Source organism: Malania oleifera, chromosome 1, assembly GCF_029873635.1.
Source record: "Malania oleifera isolate guangnan ecotype guangnan chromosome 1, ASM2987363v1, whole genome shotgun sequence".
Lineage (NCBI taxonomy): Eukaryota > Viridiplantae > Streptophyta > Magnoliopsida > Santalales > Ximeniaceae > Malania > Malania oleifera.
This window is the reverse complement of record NC_080417.1, coordinates 19,368,210-19,387,406: the sequence shown is the minus strand read 5'-3', so window position 1 is coordinate 19,387,406 and position 19,197 is coordinate 19,368,210. Positions and strand designations below refer to the sequence as shown.

The window sequence follows — 19,197 nt, the reverse complement described above, 5'->3', positions numbered from 1 at the left end:
GCTTCTTCCTTTCCAAACCACTTAAAAAATAATAGGACAAATAAGACTAAGGGCTTTCATTTTGAACTTGTTTGCATGAATCCCTTTCTAAGCCCAAATCTCGCTCTCAATCGACACTATAGTGACCCATTTTTTATTGATCAAGGGAATGGCCAAATTCTAGAGATTCTTGGCCCAATTGTAGTGGAGAAGGATGTGATTTATGGATTGAGCTTCTTTGAGGTATGAAAAATACCTATTCACGATAAAGATGGTCCCTTTTTTTGAAGGTTGCAGAGGGTGAGGATATTTCCTAAAGCACCCTCCCATGTGAAAAAAGCAACTTTGGAAGGGGCTTGGTTTTCCAAATGGGCTTCCAAGAAAAGAGTTGGTGCATTCCATTCACAACACATAACGAAGGATTCAAATAGAGGAGCATGCGAGAAATGTTTTTAAAATGTAGCTAGCTAGCCCAAGAAAGAAAATGGGGTAAACAAATTTATATACATATAAGTGGTGCATTAATATTTATAGGAACACCATATAGACAACTTCAAATATTTTCATTATTTAAGTGTTTAAACACCTTCAAATACTTTCACTATTACAAAAATTAATTGATTATTTGTATCAACTAAATTTATAATTCAAATAATATATATTTCTAAGGTGTGAAATTTATCAATGCCTTTCAACACTACATGGGAGGCTATAAGAAGCAAGAGGGAACTAGTAAACCAGGCAAAATCAATGGATATCCCAAAGCATTCTTTTATTGCATGGTATTTTAGATAGGCTAATTGGAAAAGTTGCAAAATGAGGCAAATTGACGATACAATAGATTACTTGTTTTTCAATTATCCAATAGTTGAACAAGTTTATAAGGCACTAAGTTTAGAATTTAGCGTCCAGCAAGTGTCAAAATGTTGGGAAGACAATTTGAATTGGATTTCTATGTTGGGAAACTCTTGCTTTGATGAGAATAAAAGATGACATGGGCAACAATATATCATTGTTATAAAGCAAGGAGTAAGTTGGTGTTTGAAGAAAAACGTAGTAGAATTGTGATGATAGTGAAGCAGATAGTGTGGATGTTAAATTAAGATGCTCTAGGTTTAAATTTTTTAGATCTTTTATTGCAAATCGGAGCTAAATTTGAAGGTTTAAACCAAAAAAAAAAAAAGGTGTAAGGTTTTACTTGCATATGAATTGGTGAGACTATACAAGAAATCGCATTATACTTTGCCTATTTCCATACTATTTAATATGTTGAGTTTAATTCTTCCTAAAAAAGAGATTTATCAATGCGCTAAAAAAATAAAAAATTTATTAACTTTGTTGATAATTTTTTTATGAAATAAAAATAAAATCCAAATATAATGATTCTTTGGGATGTCTTAATAATAGTTCAAATTTTAGTCCAAATCTAGAAAAACAATTAACCATTTAATTTAAAGTTAAAGAAAAACCCTCATGTATATAGGATCGGAAGAATTTTCATAAGTGGGTTTTATATACATGAGTGAACATCAATTTGGTCAAAAAGGTTTAGCCATTAGGTTTTTAACCTAACTATATATATATATATATAAGCACCCATCCTCCATTTTATTTTTAAAGTATGAGACAAACCCATAAGTGTTTTAATAATCTCTCTTTCACTTATTAATTCCAATCACTCTTGAATGAAAGCAATTCTTGGTCGCTTAATGTCATGCAACCAACTATGAGATGCTCAACCATGGAAAGACTATGAAACCATGTAATCCCACTCATTTACGAGATTAACATTTGTATGATCTACTGCTCCTCTTCTACAAGATTGACATTCGTATGAACTCTAGTATGGACACTCGAGCCTAACTTGAGTTGAAACTTTGATACTATTTGTTAAGACCATGTGAGTCCTCAAGGATGAGTTTAATATATACGAGTGAGCACCACCTTGACTTAAAAGTTTAAGTCATTTAGTCTTGGGGCCACTCATGTATATAAATACTTGTCCTCGATTCTATTTTCCTAATGTGGGATAAATTGACAGGTGGAGTTCTAGACATTGCATGAACTTCAAAATATATTGCATGATTCGAAAGGTCAAAAGTCAAGTTAGGAATACTTCAAACTCGAATTTTTCTCATTGATATGTGTTCGTGTTGAGGGAAAACAAATGCATATGAGTTTGGACGTATTGAAGCAAAAGCAAAGAACCAAAAGTATCTTGTTAGATTTCAAGTCAAAACCTCGAGTAATACCTTCAAGTATTCAAACATTTATAAATATGACCTTTTTAATGAATAAATTTTATTATGAATCAGTTGTAAAATAATTTTTGTCGGAGGATAAATAATAACTTCAAATTGTATTTACAAAAAGGAGAATATACCGTTGTTTAAAATTTCTCACCATAAAAGTTTCCTAAGGAAAAAAGTCAAAAGAGAAAGAGAGGAACGAGTAAAATAGAAGACAATAGAAAAATTCCAATCAAGGTCCATAGAATTTGAATTTATTTCATTGACATTGATTTTATAATCTTAAGTCAAATTTGAGATAAAATGATTTTTGAAAAAAACCATTTTATTTAACTGTTCAAAATTTTAAAGTTTTAAATTTTATTTTCAAATAATTTTTTGAAAAAATTGCTTAGTGTTTTCACCGAGATTAACTAAATTAAGAGAAGGTCAACTAAATTAAGTGCAAATTGTTGAGTTATGGATGAAGAAAATAAAAATATCATAATAGATAAAATTAAAATAACGGACATATGAATGAAGTGTTTAACATTTTAACCTCCAAATAATAATTTTTGTTGTCTTCCACCTTTTAATGTTTTAATCGGTCAACGGACAATGGAATAGATAAAAAACACAAAATCTAGGGGCATATACAGAAATATAACAAAATACGGGGGTGCAAACTAAGAAGCAACCGAAACAACGCCTCTGTGCATTACTCTCGTTTTAGGACTTCGCAGCACATTACTCTCCCTCTCTTTCTCCCCTCCCCTGCCCTGCCCGTCTCACTTGCCCCGACTCCTGTGAGTAGGGCTTTCTCTGACATTCTCGTATTCGTTTTTCTACGGCGCACGTTAACCCCTGCCGTCCTATATCGTGCGCCCTCCGAGGTAAGCTCCCCCCCCTCCCCCTGCATTCTTGGTTCAGTTTTCTATCCGGGAAGCACAGGGAAACACCGAATCATAGGAGGAAAATGAACTGATCTTTCTCCTTTTGTATCTTTTGGGTCTCAGATTTATCAGTTTAATCGTAATTTCGAACTATCGTACTTATTTTTTTTTGTTTTCGTGATCAGGGTTGGTGGAGGGAGTTTCTAGGGTTTTGTTAGTTTGATCAATTTGTAAGATCTGTCGAGGGTTGTTGAAGAGATTCATTTCCAGGGGAGAAGAACATTAGGGTTAGGGTTTTTGATGCTCTGGCGGAGATCCGAATCCGCCAAGCGAGAAAGCGTTTGGGTCGGAGCGTGCGATGGCCAATCCTGGGGTCGGGAGTAAGTTCGTGTCTGTGAATCTGAACAAATCATATGGTCAGCCCTCGCACCCACCTCCCTCGAGCTCATATGGGTCTCGTGCCCGGCCCGGTGGTCACAGCAGTGGCGGAGGAGGAGGAGGAATGGTGGTTCTTTCGAGGCCTCGGAGTTCACAGAAGGCTGGACCGAAGCTTTCTGTTCCACCCCCCTTGAATCTACCATCGTTGAGGAAGGAGCATGAGCGGTTCGATTTGTCGGGATCCGGCAGTGGGCAGGTTGGTGGTAGCGGTTCAGGAGGTGGGTCAAGGCCCACTCCGTCAGGTATGGGCTGGACGAAGCCAGGGACCATTGCTTTGAAAGACAAAGATGGGGTTGGGGATCATCCGTCGAATGGGAAATCAGAAGGGGAAACACCGGGAGTTGGTGCTGTGGATGGGGCTTTGAGCAGTACTGCTGATGCGGTTACTAGAGGAAGCACTGTGTATATGCCTCCTTCTGCTCGGACGAGTGTGGTAGGTCTCCCTGCCTCTGCTTCAGCTCAGGCTTATACACTGCCTCTAGAGAAAGCCGTGGTTTTGAGGGGTGAGGATTTTCCTTCCTTGCAAGCTGCACTGCCTGTTGCTACTGGACCCACACAAAAACAGAAGGATAGTTCCCAGCAAAAACAGAAGAATGCAGCAGGTGAGGAATTGCCTATTGATGAGGGGTACAATTCCCATTTGAGTTCAGTCGGTCACATGCGCCCTCAGGTGCAATCTTCCCGTCGAAGTGTTGGCAATGGGCTGAATGAAAATGGTGGTGAAAGTCATGGTTTGAGTAGTTATCGCACCACAGAGCAAGCTCGGAAGCAGGAGGAGTACTTTCCAGGTCCATTGCCTCTAGTTCGCTTGAATCCAAGATCTGATTGGGCTGATGATGAGCGTGATACGAGTCATGGCTTAACAGACAGGAGCAGGGATTATGGGCCTTCAAAAGGTGAGGCTTATTGGGATAGGGAATTTGAGATTCCCAGGGGCAGTATTTTCCCACACAAGCCCACCCATAATGTTTTTAGTAGGTGGGGTCAGCGTAATGACGAAACTGGGAAGGTTTCTTCTGGTGACGTCGTCAAGTTGGATCCTTATGGTGGTAATGTGAGAACACCAAGTAGAGAAGGGCGAGATGGAAACTCATGGAGAACTTCACATTTTCAGAAGGATGGATATAATTCCCAAGAGGTTGCAGATGATGGAAATGGTTCAAGTGCAAGACCATCTAGTCAGAACCGGGAAACATGCAAGGAGAATAAGTTCATTCCATCTCCTTTTGAAGGCAATGCCTGGGACGATTCTAGCAATGGAGTGACTGGTAACTGGGACTCGGCATTCAGAAGGAAGGATATGAGTTATGGACAAGGTGGCAGACAGCACTGGAACCACACAATGGAATCACGTAGCAGCCGAGGGTCTGGGACTGAAAAGAATACAAGATATAGCAGTGAGCAGAGCAATAGATACAGAGGTGATGCTTTCCAGAACAGCTCAGGGTCTAAATCTTCATTTTCTTTGGGTGTGAAAGGGCCTTCTATGAACTACCCTGTTCCTAGTTTTGGTAGGGAGAAGCGTCCACTGTCAAAAAGTGAAAATCCCTATATAGAGGACCCATTCCTGAAAGACTTTGGTGGTGCTGGTTTTGAGGGACGGGACCCCTTCTCAGGGGGTATTGTAGGGGTAGTTAAGAAGAAGAGAGATGTGCTTAAACAGGCTGATTTCCATGACCCTGTTAGGGAATCTTTTGAGGCTGAACTAGAGAGAGTTCAGAAGATGCAAGAACAGGAGAGACAGCGGATTATTGAAGAACAAGAACGAGCTTTAGAACTAGCTAGGAGAGAAGAAGAGGAGAGATTACGGCGAGTGAGGGAACAGGAAGAAAGGCAAAGAAGGTTGGAAGAAGAAGCCAGAGAAGTTGCTTGGAGAGCAGAACAAGAGCGATTGGAAGTCATGCGTAGAGCCGAAGAGCAGAGAATAGCTAGAGAAGAGGAAAAAAGGAGGGTTGTTATGGAGGAAGAGCGGAGAAAACAGGCTGCTAAGCAGAAGCTTCTAGAATTGGAGGCAAGGATGGCTAAGAGGCAGGCTGAAGAAGCAAAATATGATGGCCTTTCTGCTGTTGCTACAGATGACCATAGCTCAGGGATTGTGAAAGAAAAAGACGTATCTAGGGCAGTAGATTTAGGTGACTGGGAGGATGGTGAAAGAATGGTGGAGAGGATCACAACTTCAGCATCTTCTGATTCCTCCAGTATAAACAGATCCTTTGAGGTGGGTTCCAAGCCTCACATTTCTAAAGACGGTTCTTCCCCCTTTACAGACAGAGGGAAACCTGTCAATTCATGGAGGAGGGATGTATTTGAGAATGGGAACAACTCAGTATTCCCGCTTCAGGACCAGGAGAATGGCCACCACAGTCCAAGACGAGATGCATCTCTTGGTGGGAGAGGATTTCCTAGGAAAGATTTCAGTGGTGGGGGTGGATTTATGCCTTCAAGGGCTTATTATAGAGGGGGTACTCCAGATTCTCATGGGGATGACTTCACTCATTTTAAAGGGCAGAGGTGGAACACTTCTGGGGATGGAGACCATCATACCAGAAACATAGAGAATGACTCAGAGTTTCATGATAATTTTGTTGAAAATTTTAGTGATGGTGGATGGGGCCAGGGCCGTTCTCGTGGCAATTCCCATTCTATGTATTTGGAACAGCCTTATCAGAATTCTGAGGTGGATGGTCTTTATTCCTTCGGAGGTAGGTCGCGGTATTCCACGAGACAGCCTCGGGTTCTCCCCCCTCCATCGCTAGCTTCTATGAACAAAATGCCCTTCAGAAGCGAGAATGAACATTCAGGTCCCTCAACATCACTAGACAGTGAGATGCAGTATAATCATGCAGCAAGAAATGAACCTCCTGTGCAGACAAATTATGATGGCGGTTATCAAGAGCGGCTTGAACAATCTGAATTAATCGACATACACCGTGATAATACTGAGGCTGATGACAACAAATTGGATAGGAACAGTACACCAAGGTGTGACTCACAATCTTCACTATCAGTTTCAAGCCCCCCTAATTCTCCAGCACACCTCTCTCATGATGATATGGATGAATCTGGGGACTCACAAATGTTGTCAGCTGCTACAGACGGTGAAGACATTGCCGTGTCAGCGAATGAATCTGTTGTCTTGAAAACTGAAGCTAGGAAAGAGAACAGGATGAGAGCCTCAAGCTCTATTTCCACCGCTGATGATGAAGAATGGACTATTGAAAACAGTGAACGGTTGCAGGAGCAAGAAGAATATGATGAATATGAGGAAGGTTATCAGGAAGAAGATGAAGTACAGGGAGATGATGAAAATATTGACCTGACCCAGGAGTTTGAAGATATGCATTTAGAGGAGAGTGGCTCACCTGACATGACAGACAACTTGGTCTTAGGCTTTGACGAGGGTGTTGAAGTCAGAATTCCAAGTGACGAGTGTGAGAGAACTTCAAGAAATGAAGAAAGTGCATTTCTAACGCCACAGGTTTCTGTTGGCGCAGTTGAAGTACAGGGATCTTCATTTGATGGAATGTTTGGTAGTGGACAAATTCTTCAACCTGTGAATAGTTCTTCACAAGTTAGTATTGATAATTCTGTGAGAAAGATCCAGGAAACTGGAAATGCAGTGCAAGAATTGGTTATTCAGCCTATAGATGCTCCTCATACCTCAGTAGCATCTGATCTTTTAAATTCTGGGGATGTTTCTGGTAGTACTGGTATGTCTGCACAGCCTCCAGGCCCATCTTCTGCTAAAACGGCCTTGCATTCATCATCTGGTCAAACTGTTGCATCTGCTGTATCTTCTGCTTCTAGTCAAGCTGACTTACCTGTTAAGCTTCAGTTTGGTCTGTTCTCTGGTCCTTCTTTGATACCATCTCCTGTTCCAGCAATACAAATTGGTTCTATACAGATGCCTCTCCATTTACATCCCCAGGTTGGTCCATCTCTTACTCATATACATCCATCACAACCTCCTCTCTTCCAGTTCGGTCAGCTCAGATATGCATCTCCAATCTCTCAGGGGATTCTGCCACTGGCGCCTCAGTCTATGTCCTATGTTCAGCCGAATGTTCCTGCCCATTTTGCTATGAATCAGAACCAAGGACGTCCTCTGCCTATTCAACCTGGTCAAGATACTTCTAGTCATGATCTTTTGAAAGATGATGTTGCGTGTTCATCAAAGGATAGCCAGTCAGGCAGTGTTCCGAGGCAATTAGGTCTACCCCGGGAGAACATTTCAAAAGAGAAAAATGCATTGCTAGTAAGAGAACATGCAGAAAACAATGCTCTGGTGCATCAGGGCCAAGCAGAGATTTCTCACATTGGTGGAAACAATGCAAGGTCTGAGTCAAGTTCCCGTGTGGAGGACCGAGGGCACCATGACATAATTGTCAACAACTATGCCTTCTTATCTAGCAATAAAGAATCAGAAAGCCAGTTACAAGCTGAAACATCATCTTCTATCTCCATTTTGAGGGGGAGAGATTTAAGTGGGTCAAGGGCTCAAGGCCTGATACCGGGTGGCAAAGGAAAGAAGTTCTTTAATGTTAGAAATTCTGGCTCAAGATCATTGTTTCCAGAGGCATCTCGTGCGGATTCTAGTGGATTTCAGCGGAGGCATAGGCGTAATATCCCACGAACTGAGTTTCGGGTCCGGGAGAATGCTGATAGGAGGCAGTCGTCAGGCTTGGTTTCATCTAATCACTCTGGGCTAGATGACAAGTCTAAGTCCAATGGAAGGGTTGCTGGATTTTATGTGAGGAATGGGCCCAAGAAAGGTACTGTGTTGAATAAACTGCCAAAGCAGACTTTTGAATCAGAATATTTGAGCTCAGGTCCAACCAGCTTGCGGGAGATTGATTCTGATAGCAAGGTTGAGAAGGGAGTTGGAAAAGAAGTATCAAAGAGTCAGAACACATCACAGCGTGGAGAGGGAAATCTGAAAAGGAACCTTTGTTCTGAGGAGGACGTTGATGCTCCTATGCAGAGTGGCATTGTGCGTGTTTTTGAACAACCTGGCATAGAAGTGCCTAGCGATGAAGATGATTTCATTGAGGTGAGGTCAAAGAGACAGATGCTGAATGATCGTCGTGAACAGAGAGAAAAAGAAATCAAGGCCAAATCTCGAGTTCCGAAGGTTCTAATTTTAATGCATTTTCAGTTTCAAATGTGTTTGTTTGTGTGTGTTGTGGGGGTAGTATGGCTCATGTTGCTTGGTTATTTTATTTTTGACTGTTTAATTCTAGATGCCACGGAAAATGCGTTCTTCACAAAGTACGATGATTGCAAGCAGCTCAAGTAAAATTTCTTCGTCAGTGAGTGGGGAAACTGCAAACAGCATTCGCTCTGATTTTGTTGGCACTGACGGTCGGGGCTTAGCAAATACAGAAGTATCAGCAGGATTTAACACCAGTGTTGTGTCCCAACCGTTGGCTCCAATTGGCACTCCTCCTGTGAATACTGATGCCCATGCTGATATAAGATCCCAAACTACTAAGTATACTCCCTGCAGAAAGCTTTGCATTACCAAAAATTTTCTACATTTAGATGTGTAATTCTGATATGTTCTTCTGCAGGTCCCTTCCGACAACCTCTCTTGGCGGGAAAAATCTGGGGTCAGGCTTAATATTTGAAACCAAGAATAAGGCCCTGGATAATGTTCAAACATCTTTGGGTTCTTGGGGCAACACACGGATTAATCAACAGGTTTGAACAACTTTTGCTGATTGGTTCCCCTGGTAATGTGAACTGTTGTTTACTCATTGCCAATGTTTATTCGGTTTTTAAAATTGACTTGATTCCTCTTTCTCTTCAGTGTCTTCACAAGCTTGGCCAATTTTTCAGTATGATTGGACTTGCTGCTGATTAGTTGCTTTCCCTGTTTGTATATCTCATGCCTTACTGCTGCATTTGGATGCCTACTTTTTTTTTTTTTCCTTTTTTTGTTGTCTACTTTTTTTTTTGTTTTTGTTTTTGGGAGGAGGGGGGGGGGGGGGGGTTGGTTTGTGAGCTGCTTGTTGCCTCTTTCTTGCAGTGTTGGATTTCCTGTTGTGAAGTGAAAGCACCTAGAATTGTCATGGAAACTCAATTCTTCGATAGTCCAGTGATCTTCAAGTTGAAGATCCCAGAGTTTGAGGGACATGTTTTGTGTGTTTTACTAAGTGGAGACGTCTATGAAATTTGAGAACACTCTTTGAAGGGGGTATGTGTGCATGGGCTGGGTCAGTTTTGTGGTGGTCTATCCATCACCAAGGTTGTTAAAATCTGGTTTCCACATAGGGCTGCTTGGTGTTTAGTAGGATTAGATTGTGGGATCAGATCGAGGACTGTTAGATTCTATCAATGATGTAAAATACATATAATATGTTATACTTTTTGGAAATTTCAATAATATAAGCATCATATATACTTGGCCAGGAAGTGCTAAGGTTTAAGAATTAAGAAGCAAAGTGACTCAAACAACAGAGTCCCTCTTTTTGACGAGGAGTTCAAGGTTTGAATATATGCATTTGTAATTCAATTGAGCTGACTTATAATGAAAAGAAATAGATATTATCCAAAACAGAAAAAGAATAGCATAACTGATAGCATAAAGCAGTTGATCAAGAAGTATATAATATGCACACTTAGAATGTTTTTATGAACAAGAAACAAAAGAGGAATATATAGTTAGCTCTGTGGCATTAATGCGATCAAAGCCATGATTTGCTTCTTCATTATCTTGGGATCATTATGAAAATCTTCAGCAGGCGGCGCACTCAAATCATCATCATTATCATCTTCAAATGCATTGGCGGATCAATATCATCTTCATCCTTTACCTTGATATCATTATTTTAATCTAAAAATAAGTTTTGAGTTAATAATTTTGTCAATGTTATACAGACAAATCAAATTCTTGTTTGGCGCTTTTGTACGTACAAGTTTTATAGGACGAACACTAAGGCTACTGTTTAAGCAATTTGGAAAAGTGAAAAAAAAAATACAAGTTTATTTTAGGGTTTTACCCGTGCACAATGATCCTATGCTCCCACCATACTACCCTTAAGTGATTCACTATGATCCTAAAAGTTGTAATTTTACGTGGGACCTAGATTGTTTTAGCAAAGTAGGATCATATGAATCCTACAATCCTGTGACATCATGTAGGATCTGGAACTTGGTCGATTGTGATTATAGTAACTACTTGAACCAGTCTGGTCATGTTGAGTTGCAGCTGACTGAATTGGCTGTCAGATGGTGGATGTTTGAGTTTACAGTCGTGCTGGTTGCTAGCAGCACCTGCCATCAGTCTCTGCTGTATCACTTATCAATATACATAGCACCCTTTGAATTGCTCGAAAGTTGTATCCAGCTCAGTCAAATTCTTCTTGTCCAAACCAATCGCTTGAACTGACTACAATTGCATGGATAGATATTAATAGCAGGAAATACCTGGCCCGTTGGTGTTGAAGGAAGAGTAGGAGACAGTAGGATTGTGTGTGTGTGTGAGAGAGGGTATGGATTTGGTCCCCTCGCCCTTCTTATTTTTTCTGCTACTTACTTTTCTTATCTTGGGGTTTTTCCTGTTTAAAAGGAAAAAAGGGGGCTGGGGGAAGCAAAACATAGTTGCAGATGATATTATCTTAAATTGGCTTCGGGAGAGTTGATTTAAAATTCACCCAACACTCAAGTTGATGCGTCCAGCTCCAGGGTCTCCTGTTTAGCCCACTGACAGCCACCCTTCCTCTTGAGTCTTGAACTGACTTCTGCTGGACAGCTTGGTGGTTTGGGAGTTTGGACTTTGTGTGTTTGCATGGTCCTTTTTGATTCCCAGCCACTGACCAGTTTTTGCTGCTTGAAAGATGAGCAACTTAAATTTGAGGACTAAACACACAGAATGGATTATTACCCTAATCAGTGATTTAAAAGGCATTCTTGAGGTGCGCCTTGATGCATTTTGCGGGTAAAACGCCCCAAGGTGTAATGTAAAAGGTGAAAGTCCCAAAAGGCGTCCGCATTTTGGAGTTGGGCATACGCCTTGCACAGAAAAACTCGCATTTCACGCCTAAACAGACAAGGTGTACACATTTCGGACACCATTATTTGTGCAAATTATGGAGCAGAAAAAGCTCCCTTGACACCGACGAATACTCTTTTTTCATCAATTGATGTTCTCCGGGAAGACTCCTCCGACCGGATGACTGGGTAGTCTCTTTTCAGTCAATCAAGCACCACGACTCTCTCTCTCTCTCTCTCCCCACTTCAATCGTCGACCAACTGCAGATCTTCTGCTGATCTATGCCCTTGACTTCTCAGGCAATCTCTTTCCCACGTTGAAGACCTAATTTTGATTTTTGACTCTTCGATCCTTGGCTGCTTCAAATCTTCATACAGAAGCCTCTCTCTTTGACACTCAGCTGCTTCAGATCTTCATGCAGAACTCTCTTCTCGACACAGCTGCTTTGCAAAAAATCATCTCTATTTGCAGAATTATATCACTTCAGAGAGAGAGAGAGAAGAGAGAGTCGTGACAGAGTCAAGGTCTTTTAACCAAGAAAGGCAATGGGTTTGGAGTTAAATATTAAAGCTTGGACGTGGCAGTGGCCCTTTAATTCATGGCCAATACTCCCACAGCTTGAGCTTAGACTCTTTAGGCTATTTTTAGGGGTCAAATTTAAAGAAAATGATTTTTTTTAATTATTAAATAAAATCCGTATGAATTTTAGTAAGTATAATTTATTTTTATATATTTTTAAATAAAAAATTAAATTTCCAAAAGGCTTATGCTTTAACGCCTTAAGGTTTACGCCTCGCCTTGTTAGGGGTGAAAGCCTTACGTCTTCACCTCTTAAAACACTGACCATAATTAATAGACAAACCTAATGTCCTAGCTAATTATGAATTGCTATGAGTATTCTGAAATGTGCCTCATTTTTTGCTCCAGAACATTAGATAATCGAGCCCTGAAGCTTCAAATAAATATCGCCACATGCCCTGTACATTTTTGTTATTAAGCGTGGAGCATTTCACATTATAATTTTTTCTTGGGTCATAATTTATGATTGCATTGCAAAAAGGGGGTGGATAGGAAGTTGATTCAAATTGAATCATGTTGTGATTATTTGAACATTTCAGTGATAATTGTTTGAACATTATCATTAATCTTTGCAATTCATTGTTCCTACTATTTGCCTAAGAGCTGAAATATACCAACTTCTTCATTCATATTCATGCTTTCATTTTTTTGAGAAATCCATAAGTATCTCAGCTAATTTAATTTTATTATTAGGTTATGGCTCTAACACAAAGCCAACTTGATGAGGCTATGAAGCCTGGGCGATTTGAAAAACACGTTGCTTCTATTGGAGATCACCCTGGCTCTGTTACTGAGCCCAGCATGTCTTCATCCATCTTGGCGAAGGAGAAATCATTTTCTTCTGTGACGAGCCCAATCAATTCTTTGCTTGCTGGGGAGAAAATTCAATTTGGTGAGAGCATACACCTTTTATAAATTATTACTCGAGTTGCGGTCATCTTCCTGAATTAATCTTCTCTTGTGGCTCAGGTGCAGTTACATCTCCAACAATTCTGCCTCCTAGCAGCCGTGCTGTTTCACATGGTATTGGACCTCCCAGTCTTTCTGCTGCTGAGAATGATTGCACACTTTTAGATGAATCTTGTGTTCATTTAGAAGATTGTGAGGCAGAAGCTGAAGCAGCTGCTTCAGCTGTTGCTGTTGCAGCCATCAGTAGTGATGAGATTGTTGGCAATGGGCTGGGTACATGCTCTGTATCTGTTTCTGATAGCAAAAGTTTTGGAGGTGCAGATATTGATGTGATAACAACTGGTAAAAATTTTGTACAGCCATTGGCATTGAGCCTTGATCTTCTTCTGTTAATGGAGGTGTTATTTTGATATGCTTAATTTTCTTGTTTTGGATGATCACAGCAGGTATGGCTGGGGATCAGCAATTATCCAGTCAATCAAGGGCCGAAGAGTCTTTGAGTGTTTCTCTTCCTGCAGATCTTTCTGTTGAGACCCCACCCATCTCTCTGTGGCCCCCTTTACCAAGCCCTCAGAATTCTTCAAGCCAGATGCTTTCACATTTCCCAGGAGGCCCACCTTCCCATTTTCCCTTCTATGACATGAATCCCATGTTGGGGGGTCCCATCTTTGCCTTTGGACCACATGAGGAGTCTGCTGGTACTCAATCGCAGGCTCAAAAAAGTAGTACATCAGGTTCAGGGTCACTTGGAGCCTGGCAACACCATTCTGGTGTTGATTCATTCTATGGGCCTCCTGCAGGGTTCACTGGCCCTTTCATCGGCCCACCTGGAGGTATTCCAGGGGTTCAAGGCCCGCCACACATGGTTGTTTACAACCATTTTGCTCCAGTTGGACAATTTGGACAGGTTGGTTTGAGTTTCATGGGTACCACATATATTCCGTCTGGGAAGCAGCCTGATTGGAAGCATAATCCTGCTTCTTCAGCCATGGGTGTTGCAGAGGGGGATTTGAACAGTATGACTATGGTTTCTGCACCGCGCAATCCCAATGTCCCGGCTCCCATCCAACACCTTGCCCCTGGGTCCCCACTCCTGCCCATGGCATCTCCTTTGGCCATGTTTGATGTTTCCCCTTTCCAGGTAAAAGTTTAATCTGTTTCAGCCCCTGAATTTAGTTCCACTATTTCTCGACTTTCCATAGTTTATTCGTTTATGCAACTAAAATTTAAGGCATTACAGTTTTTGAGATGATGCCTGATAGATAGATATGATGTGATATCAGTTGGGGCCTTTTCTGTGAAAATTATTTAAGATATTTATATACCATCGACACATCTTACTGTATTTTTATTTGATACATCTGACAGTGTAGATGAAAATTATTGCAGTCTTCTCCTGACATGCCAGTCCAGGCTCGCTGGTCCCATGTCCCAGCATCGCCTCTTCACTCTGTTCCTCTATCGATGGCATTACAGCAGCAGCCAGATGGTGTGCTGCCTTCTCAATTCAGCCATGGGCCTCCTGTAGACCAGTCTTTAACTGTCAATAGGTTTTCTGACTCTCGAACTTCAACACCTTCTGACAGTGGCCGGAGTTTTCCTGTGGCTGCAGATGCAACTGTGACCCAATTTCCCGATGAACTAGGGTTAGTAGACCCATCAAGCTCCCCCGGTGCTGTGGATTCCTCACAGGTTGCTGTTACCAAGAGCTCACCTGCGAGCATTGTGGCAAATGGTTGCAAAGCTCTGCCTCGAAATAGCAGTGGCAGTAACGGTAGCAGCCAGACTGCAAGTTCTACTTTCAAGACCCAGTCTTCCCAGCAGAAGAATATATCTGCTCAGCAATACGGTCATCCCACAGCATACAATTATCAGAGAGGTGGGGTCTCACAGAACAATTCCAGGGGTGAATGGTCCCATCGTAGAATGGGATTTCAAGGAAGGAGCCAATCTGTGGGTGCAGAGAAGAGCTTCCCCCCTGCAAGGGTGAAACAAATTTATGTGGCGAAACAACCCACCGGTGGGTCATCAACTGTGGCATGAGGAGCATAGATGGAGCTTTGGACTGCATATGAATGCATAAATCAGGATTGAAGCCACTGCTTATAGTTTGTGGCAGGGCATTATTGCATTTGTGGGTATGTTCAGCTTTGGGAGTTGTATGGGAACGGGTAATTATGAGTAAATAATGCTGGTTTTGGTAAGTGAAGATTGCACAACTGGTTGGTGACAGCAGTTTTGGATTGAATATGTGAAGGGTTTTAGCGAGGAAAGTTTGAAATTAGCATGCTAGTTTGATTGCTGGGCTGAGATTTGAAGTGTTGAGCACTTAAAAATAGTGTGCCCCCATTGTTTGTTCTCTTTTTGTTGGTAGCAAACTTGGTTCTCCCCCACTTTTCCCCACGGGGCTGATGTATTATTAGAATTATTTTTGAAGTCCAGCACCTATTGTTATATTCGTTTGTTCCTATATGTTGTTATTCAAGTACTGATGTGGAAGCCCAAAATAACCCCGTGAGTATCTTTGGAGAGATGTTCAACAAAGACTATATATGAATCAACAGAGTTCTTAGTTGTGCATTTTTTTTTTTATAAATGCTGTGTGGGTTTAATTCTATAATCTATGCAGCGTACGGGGTGGTCTTCATTTATTTGTTTTTTTGGGTGGTGAAGGGGCAAATAGGCCGACTGTAGGTTTCTTTTGGCCGAGCCCAAACCATAGCAATAGTACTTTATTGGCTGAAAAAATGGTATAGCTGGCTGGACGAGGCTTGTCAAAATCAAACCAAACTCATTTACTTGCTCATACTTGTTTTAAATAAATGGTTTCCACCTAATTGTAGTGGTCATGTATGGCTTGTAATAATTGACAAAATCAATAGATGGTTATTAAATGGGTTCACCAACAGCCTACTAATTCAAGCCTTGTTAATTCTTGTGTTGTTTGTTGAATTAGTAACACTACCATTTCAACAGAGACGCTCAAAAATCAATTTGCTAATTTTGCCTTATCATGTTCTTGAGCGTCTCTGTTGATATGATATAAATGTTACATTTGTTACATTTTTAATATATATTTAAAAAAAATTGAAAAATAAGGTGATATTTTTGCAATAATTTAAAACATTAAAATAAAAAACAAACTATTCTACAGGTAAAAAGTGCCATTTTTTAAAAATTGTTCATTTATTTTATACAATTTTTTAAAATTAAAAAATTATTTTTCTTGTACTTCTTTGAAAAAATTAAAATAAAAAAAATGAAAACTATCTTTCACAATAAACGAACCCTTACCTACTAGTTGCTTAAAAAAAAAAGTGTCAATAGTTGGATCATGATCTTACCTTGGAGAATCAAGGGACACTCTAGTCTTCCCACACTATACATGTGCATGCTCCACAATCCTAAAATTTAAATTTTCTGGGGAGATAATTGTCATAATGTGTGGATTGTGGGATGGGGGCCGACTACATTGACTCGAGAATGGTGAGGGTTTTGATTTTGCCTTTTTGGTATGGTTCAATAGAGTTGTCATTGACTTATCATTTTCTTAGGTACGATTAGATCACCTAATCGCTTATCAATTGATTGGTTTCTAGATTAAACCTATGGGTCAAAGAATCACAAATAGCCATAGTTTGCTTTACTAAAGTTGAGTTCAAGAGTATATTTATATGAGAAGAAAGTAATAGCACCCCTTACACACTCATCCAATGAATGCTTCCTCATTAACCTAAAGTTATCTCAATTTGAATCAAATGCCCTTTAATTTAGTTATTCTTGTTATTTGGTATACCGACCTTCCAATATTTTCCTTTGCACCCCTTTAAAAGTTAGTTTAAAAGTCTGAAGTTTAATACAGAAAATGCGTGAGAATAGAACAAAAATGCTCACATGGTTTCTAGAAAAGTTTCAAAAAATTTTATAAAGTTTTTGAAATTTGGAGGGCAATTTTTGAAATCAAGGGGGCATTTTGGTCATTTTTGAAAGTTAGGGATATTGTTGGAAAAATTCAATTTTTGGTATTTTTTTCAATTTATATTTTTTTTACTTTTTGATTTTTTTTGATAATAATAAAAATAAAATAAATAAATAAATTAATAAATAAAAATGAATGAAAGGGTCTCTTTGAACTTTATTCTTATATGTTTATCTTAGTAAAAGGTCTAATCATTAAACTCAAAAGTTAATAATAATAATAATTTATTAAAGGAAAAAACTCTCACACACGTGCTCAAGATACATGTACAAGAAGAGTCGAATCAACAACATATGTTAAACTCACGCGCACTCAGGTATATATAGAAATATAGAAATATTGTATAGATATATGTTTAGATATGTGTGTGTGTGTTTGTACATATTTGTGTGGGATGATGCCACATGATCTTGTCTCCAAATTCTTTGATCTTGCCCCATATCAAATTTAAATGAACAAGGATGCAAATAACTACAAATTTCTTAAACTTGGGTAAGTTACTAAGAACCAAATCTATGCTTATTTGCGAAGTTTCAACGTTGGTCTAGTGGAGAAGGCTTAACCGGTGCTGACTTTTACTTGCATTGGTGTTAGCTTAGAAACTTCAACCATTGAGTCAACACTATAAGTGGCTTCTAAATTTCAATGCTCTAATTCTACTCACTAAATGACTGTTGCATACCTCCATTGTTCTTATCAAATAGGTTATTTTCATTATTCTTTTTTTTATTCCTCTCCTCTCTCTCTCTCTCTCTCTCTCTCTCTCTCTCTCTCTCTCTCTCTCTCTCTCTCTCTCTCTCTCTCTCTCTCTCTCTCTCTCTCCAGCCTAAATCCCTTTTGATGCCATTTCAAATTTTCATCAATAGATGACACGATTTAGAAACCACCTTTTGGGGTTTGAATATTTAACTCAGTTTTGGTTCCTCAACTAGGGGAACTCCTCCTTATGATGCTTTACCTTCACTTTGTGCCTTGACATGCTTTATTCTATCAATATTTGACTATGATATGAATCTTATTAAGTTTTAGTATTGTCAAACTAATCTTAAGGTGGTCTCTAGACATGAGATGAAATGTAGGTTAGAACAAGGGTTGAGAAGAAAATAGAAATTGTGGCTCAAAATTCCCTTGCCAAAGATGACATTTTGCCCCTTACACTGTGGGTTGATCGAACTTGTTACAATGAACAAGCTACCTATGTACCCTTTTAGGATTAGGTCATGTTGTAGTTCAAGCTTGTATGATGTGTAGCAATTCATTTGAGGTTAGAAGGCACATGCCAATCAGGTCAGGACTTTTCTTTCAGTCCTTAATGTAGGCTAGGGGTATTGGCTAAAGAAAGAAACAGTGTTAAAAGGCTTAAGATCATCAATTTTTACAAAGTCAATTTTCATCAGGGATCACCTATGCGACGTGTAATCTTAGATCTTCTACTTTCACTTTCTTTCTTTTTCCTTTTTATTTTCTTTTGCATTTCTAAGAATCATATTTTATTGTGTTTGTTTTTCCTTTTTAGGAGATTTTTCATTGCTTTTCCTTTTGATTTCGCTAATTTCCTTTTTTTTTTTCAAGGGAATTTCTCTTTTCTTTCCCACCAATGACCTTAGAATTGTCCTAGTGTGTGTGTGTGTGTGTGTGTGTGTGGGGGGGGGGGGGCGGCATTGGATATTCATCGCCTCAAGGGGCTGGCAAGGGATTCTTTGTCTATTTTTGTTTGACGTAGTAGAAAAATGACTTGCCATCCTTTTGGTAGTGACCTTCACTTCATTTGAATTACTAAACACTACTTGGGGCCCCTTAATAGGATAATTTTTAGTTAAGTGACTTGAGAAAAAGAAAAAAAATGTTTAAAGCTCAAAAAGGGCTAGCTAAGCTATGACTCAATGTATTAAATGATCATTTTTGGTATATTAGTCAGTCAAAGAGGGCCACCTATCATATGATCAAAACATCGAGTGCTATATTTAAAAGACACAAACCACAAGTCATGTATGTACATTAAAAATGAAATTTTTGCCAATGGTTTTGCCAGAAGGTTCTCATTTCATTTAGGCAATATCAATATATATATATACTAGTTGATAGGATTTGGTGATTCATCCATATTTTCTAATAACAAGGCTCCCCCAAAAAGTCTTTCTTCACTGCATGAAGTATTTCGTAGTTCATACTCCACTTCCCACGAGGATCATCCATGGG

The 19,197-nt window shown here is 39.7% G+C and overlaps 1 protein-coding gene across 8 annotated transcripts; it reads left to right on the top strand.

Annotated features, from left to right (window-relative positions):
• The first annotated feature begins 2,918 nt into the window (after nucleotides 1–2,918).
• LOC131152172 (uncharacterized) lies at nucleotides 2,919–15,590 on the top strand. 8 transcript variants are annotated; one of them, XM_058103931.1, is made up of 9 exons: nucleotides 2,941–3,100; nucleotides 3,286–7,466; nucleotides 7,554–8,669; nucleotides 8,779–9,029; nucleotides 9,109–9,238; nucleotides 12,804–13,002; nucleotides 13,086–13,361; nucleotides 13,466–14,160; nucleotides 14,409–15,590. In XM_058103931.1, the coding sequence occupies exons 2-9, from the start codon at nucleotides 3,459–3,461 to the stop codon at nucleotides 15,060–15,062; spliced, it is 7,329 nt and encodes a 2,442-aa protein (XP_057959914.1). In that variant the 5' UTR covers nucleotides 2,941–3,100; nucleotides 3,286–3,458; the 3' UTR covers nucleotides 15,063–15,590. The 8 variants fall into 8 exon arrangements, with proteins under 8 accessions (XP_057959873.1, XP_057959864.1, XP_057959914.1 ...); XM_058103923.1 differs by having other exon boundaries at nucleotides 13,463–14,160; XM_058103919.1 differs by having other exon boundaries at nucleotides 13,080–13,361.
• Nucleotides 15,591–19,197: the final 3,607 nt, after the last annotated feature.

Coding starts and splice junctions, on each gene's coding strand:
- LOC131152172 (XM_058103881.1), top strand. CDS start 3,459: ATGGCCAATCCTGGGGTCGGGAGTAAGTTCGTGTCTGTGAATCTGAAC. Junction 8,670..8,778: donor CCAAATCTCGAGTTCCGAAG/GTTCTAATTTTA, acceptor GTTTAATTCTAG/ATGCCACGGAAAATGCGTTC. Junction 9,239..12,803: donor ACACACGGATTAATCAACAG/GTTTGAACAACT, acceptor TTTTATTATTAG/GTTATGGCTCTAACACAAAG.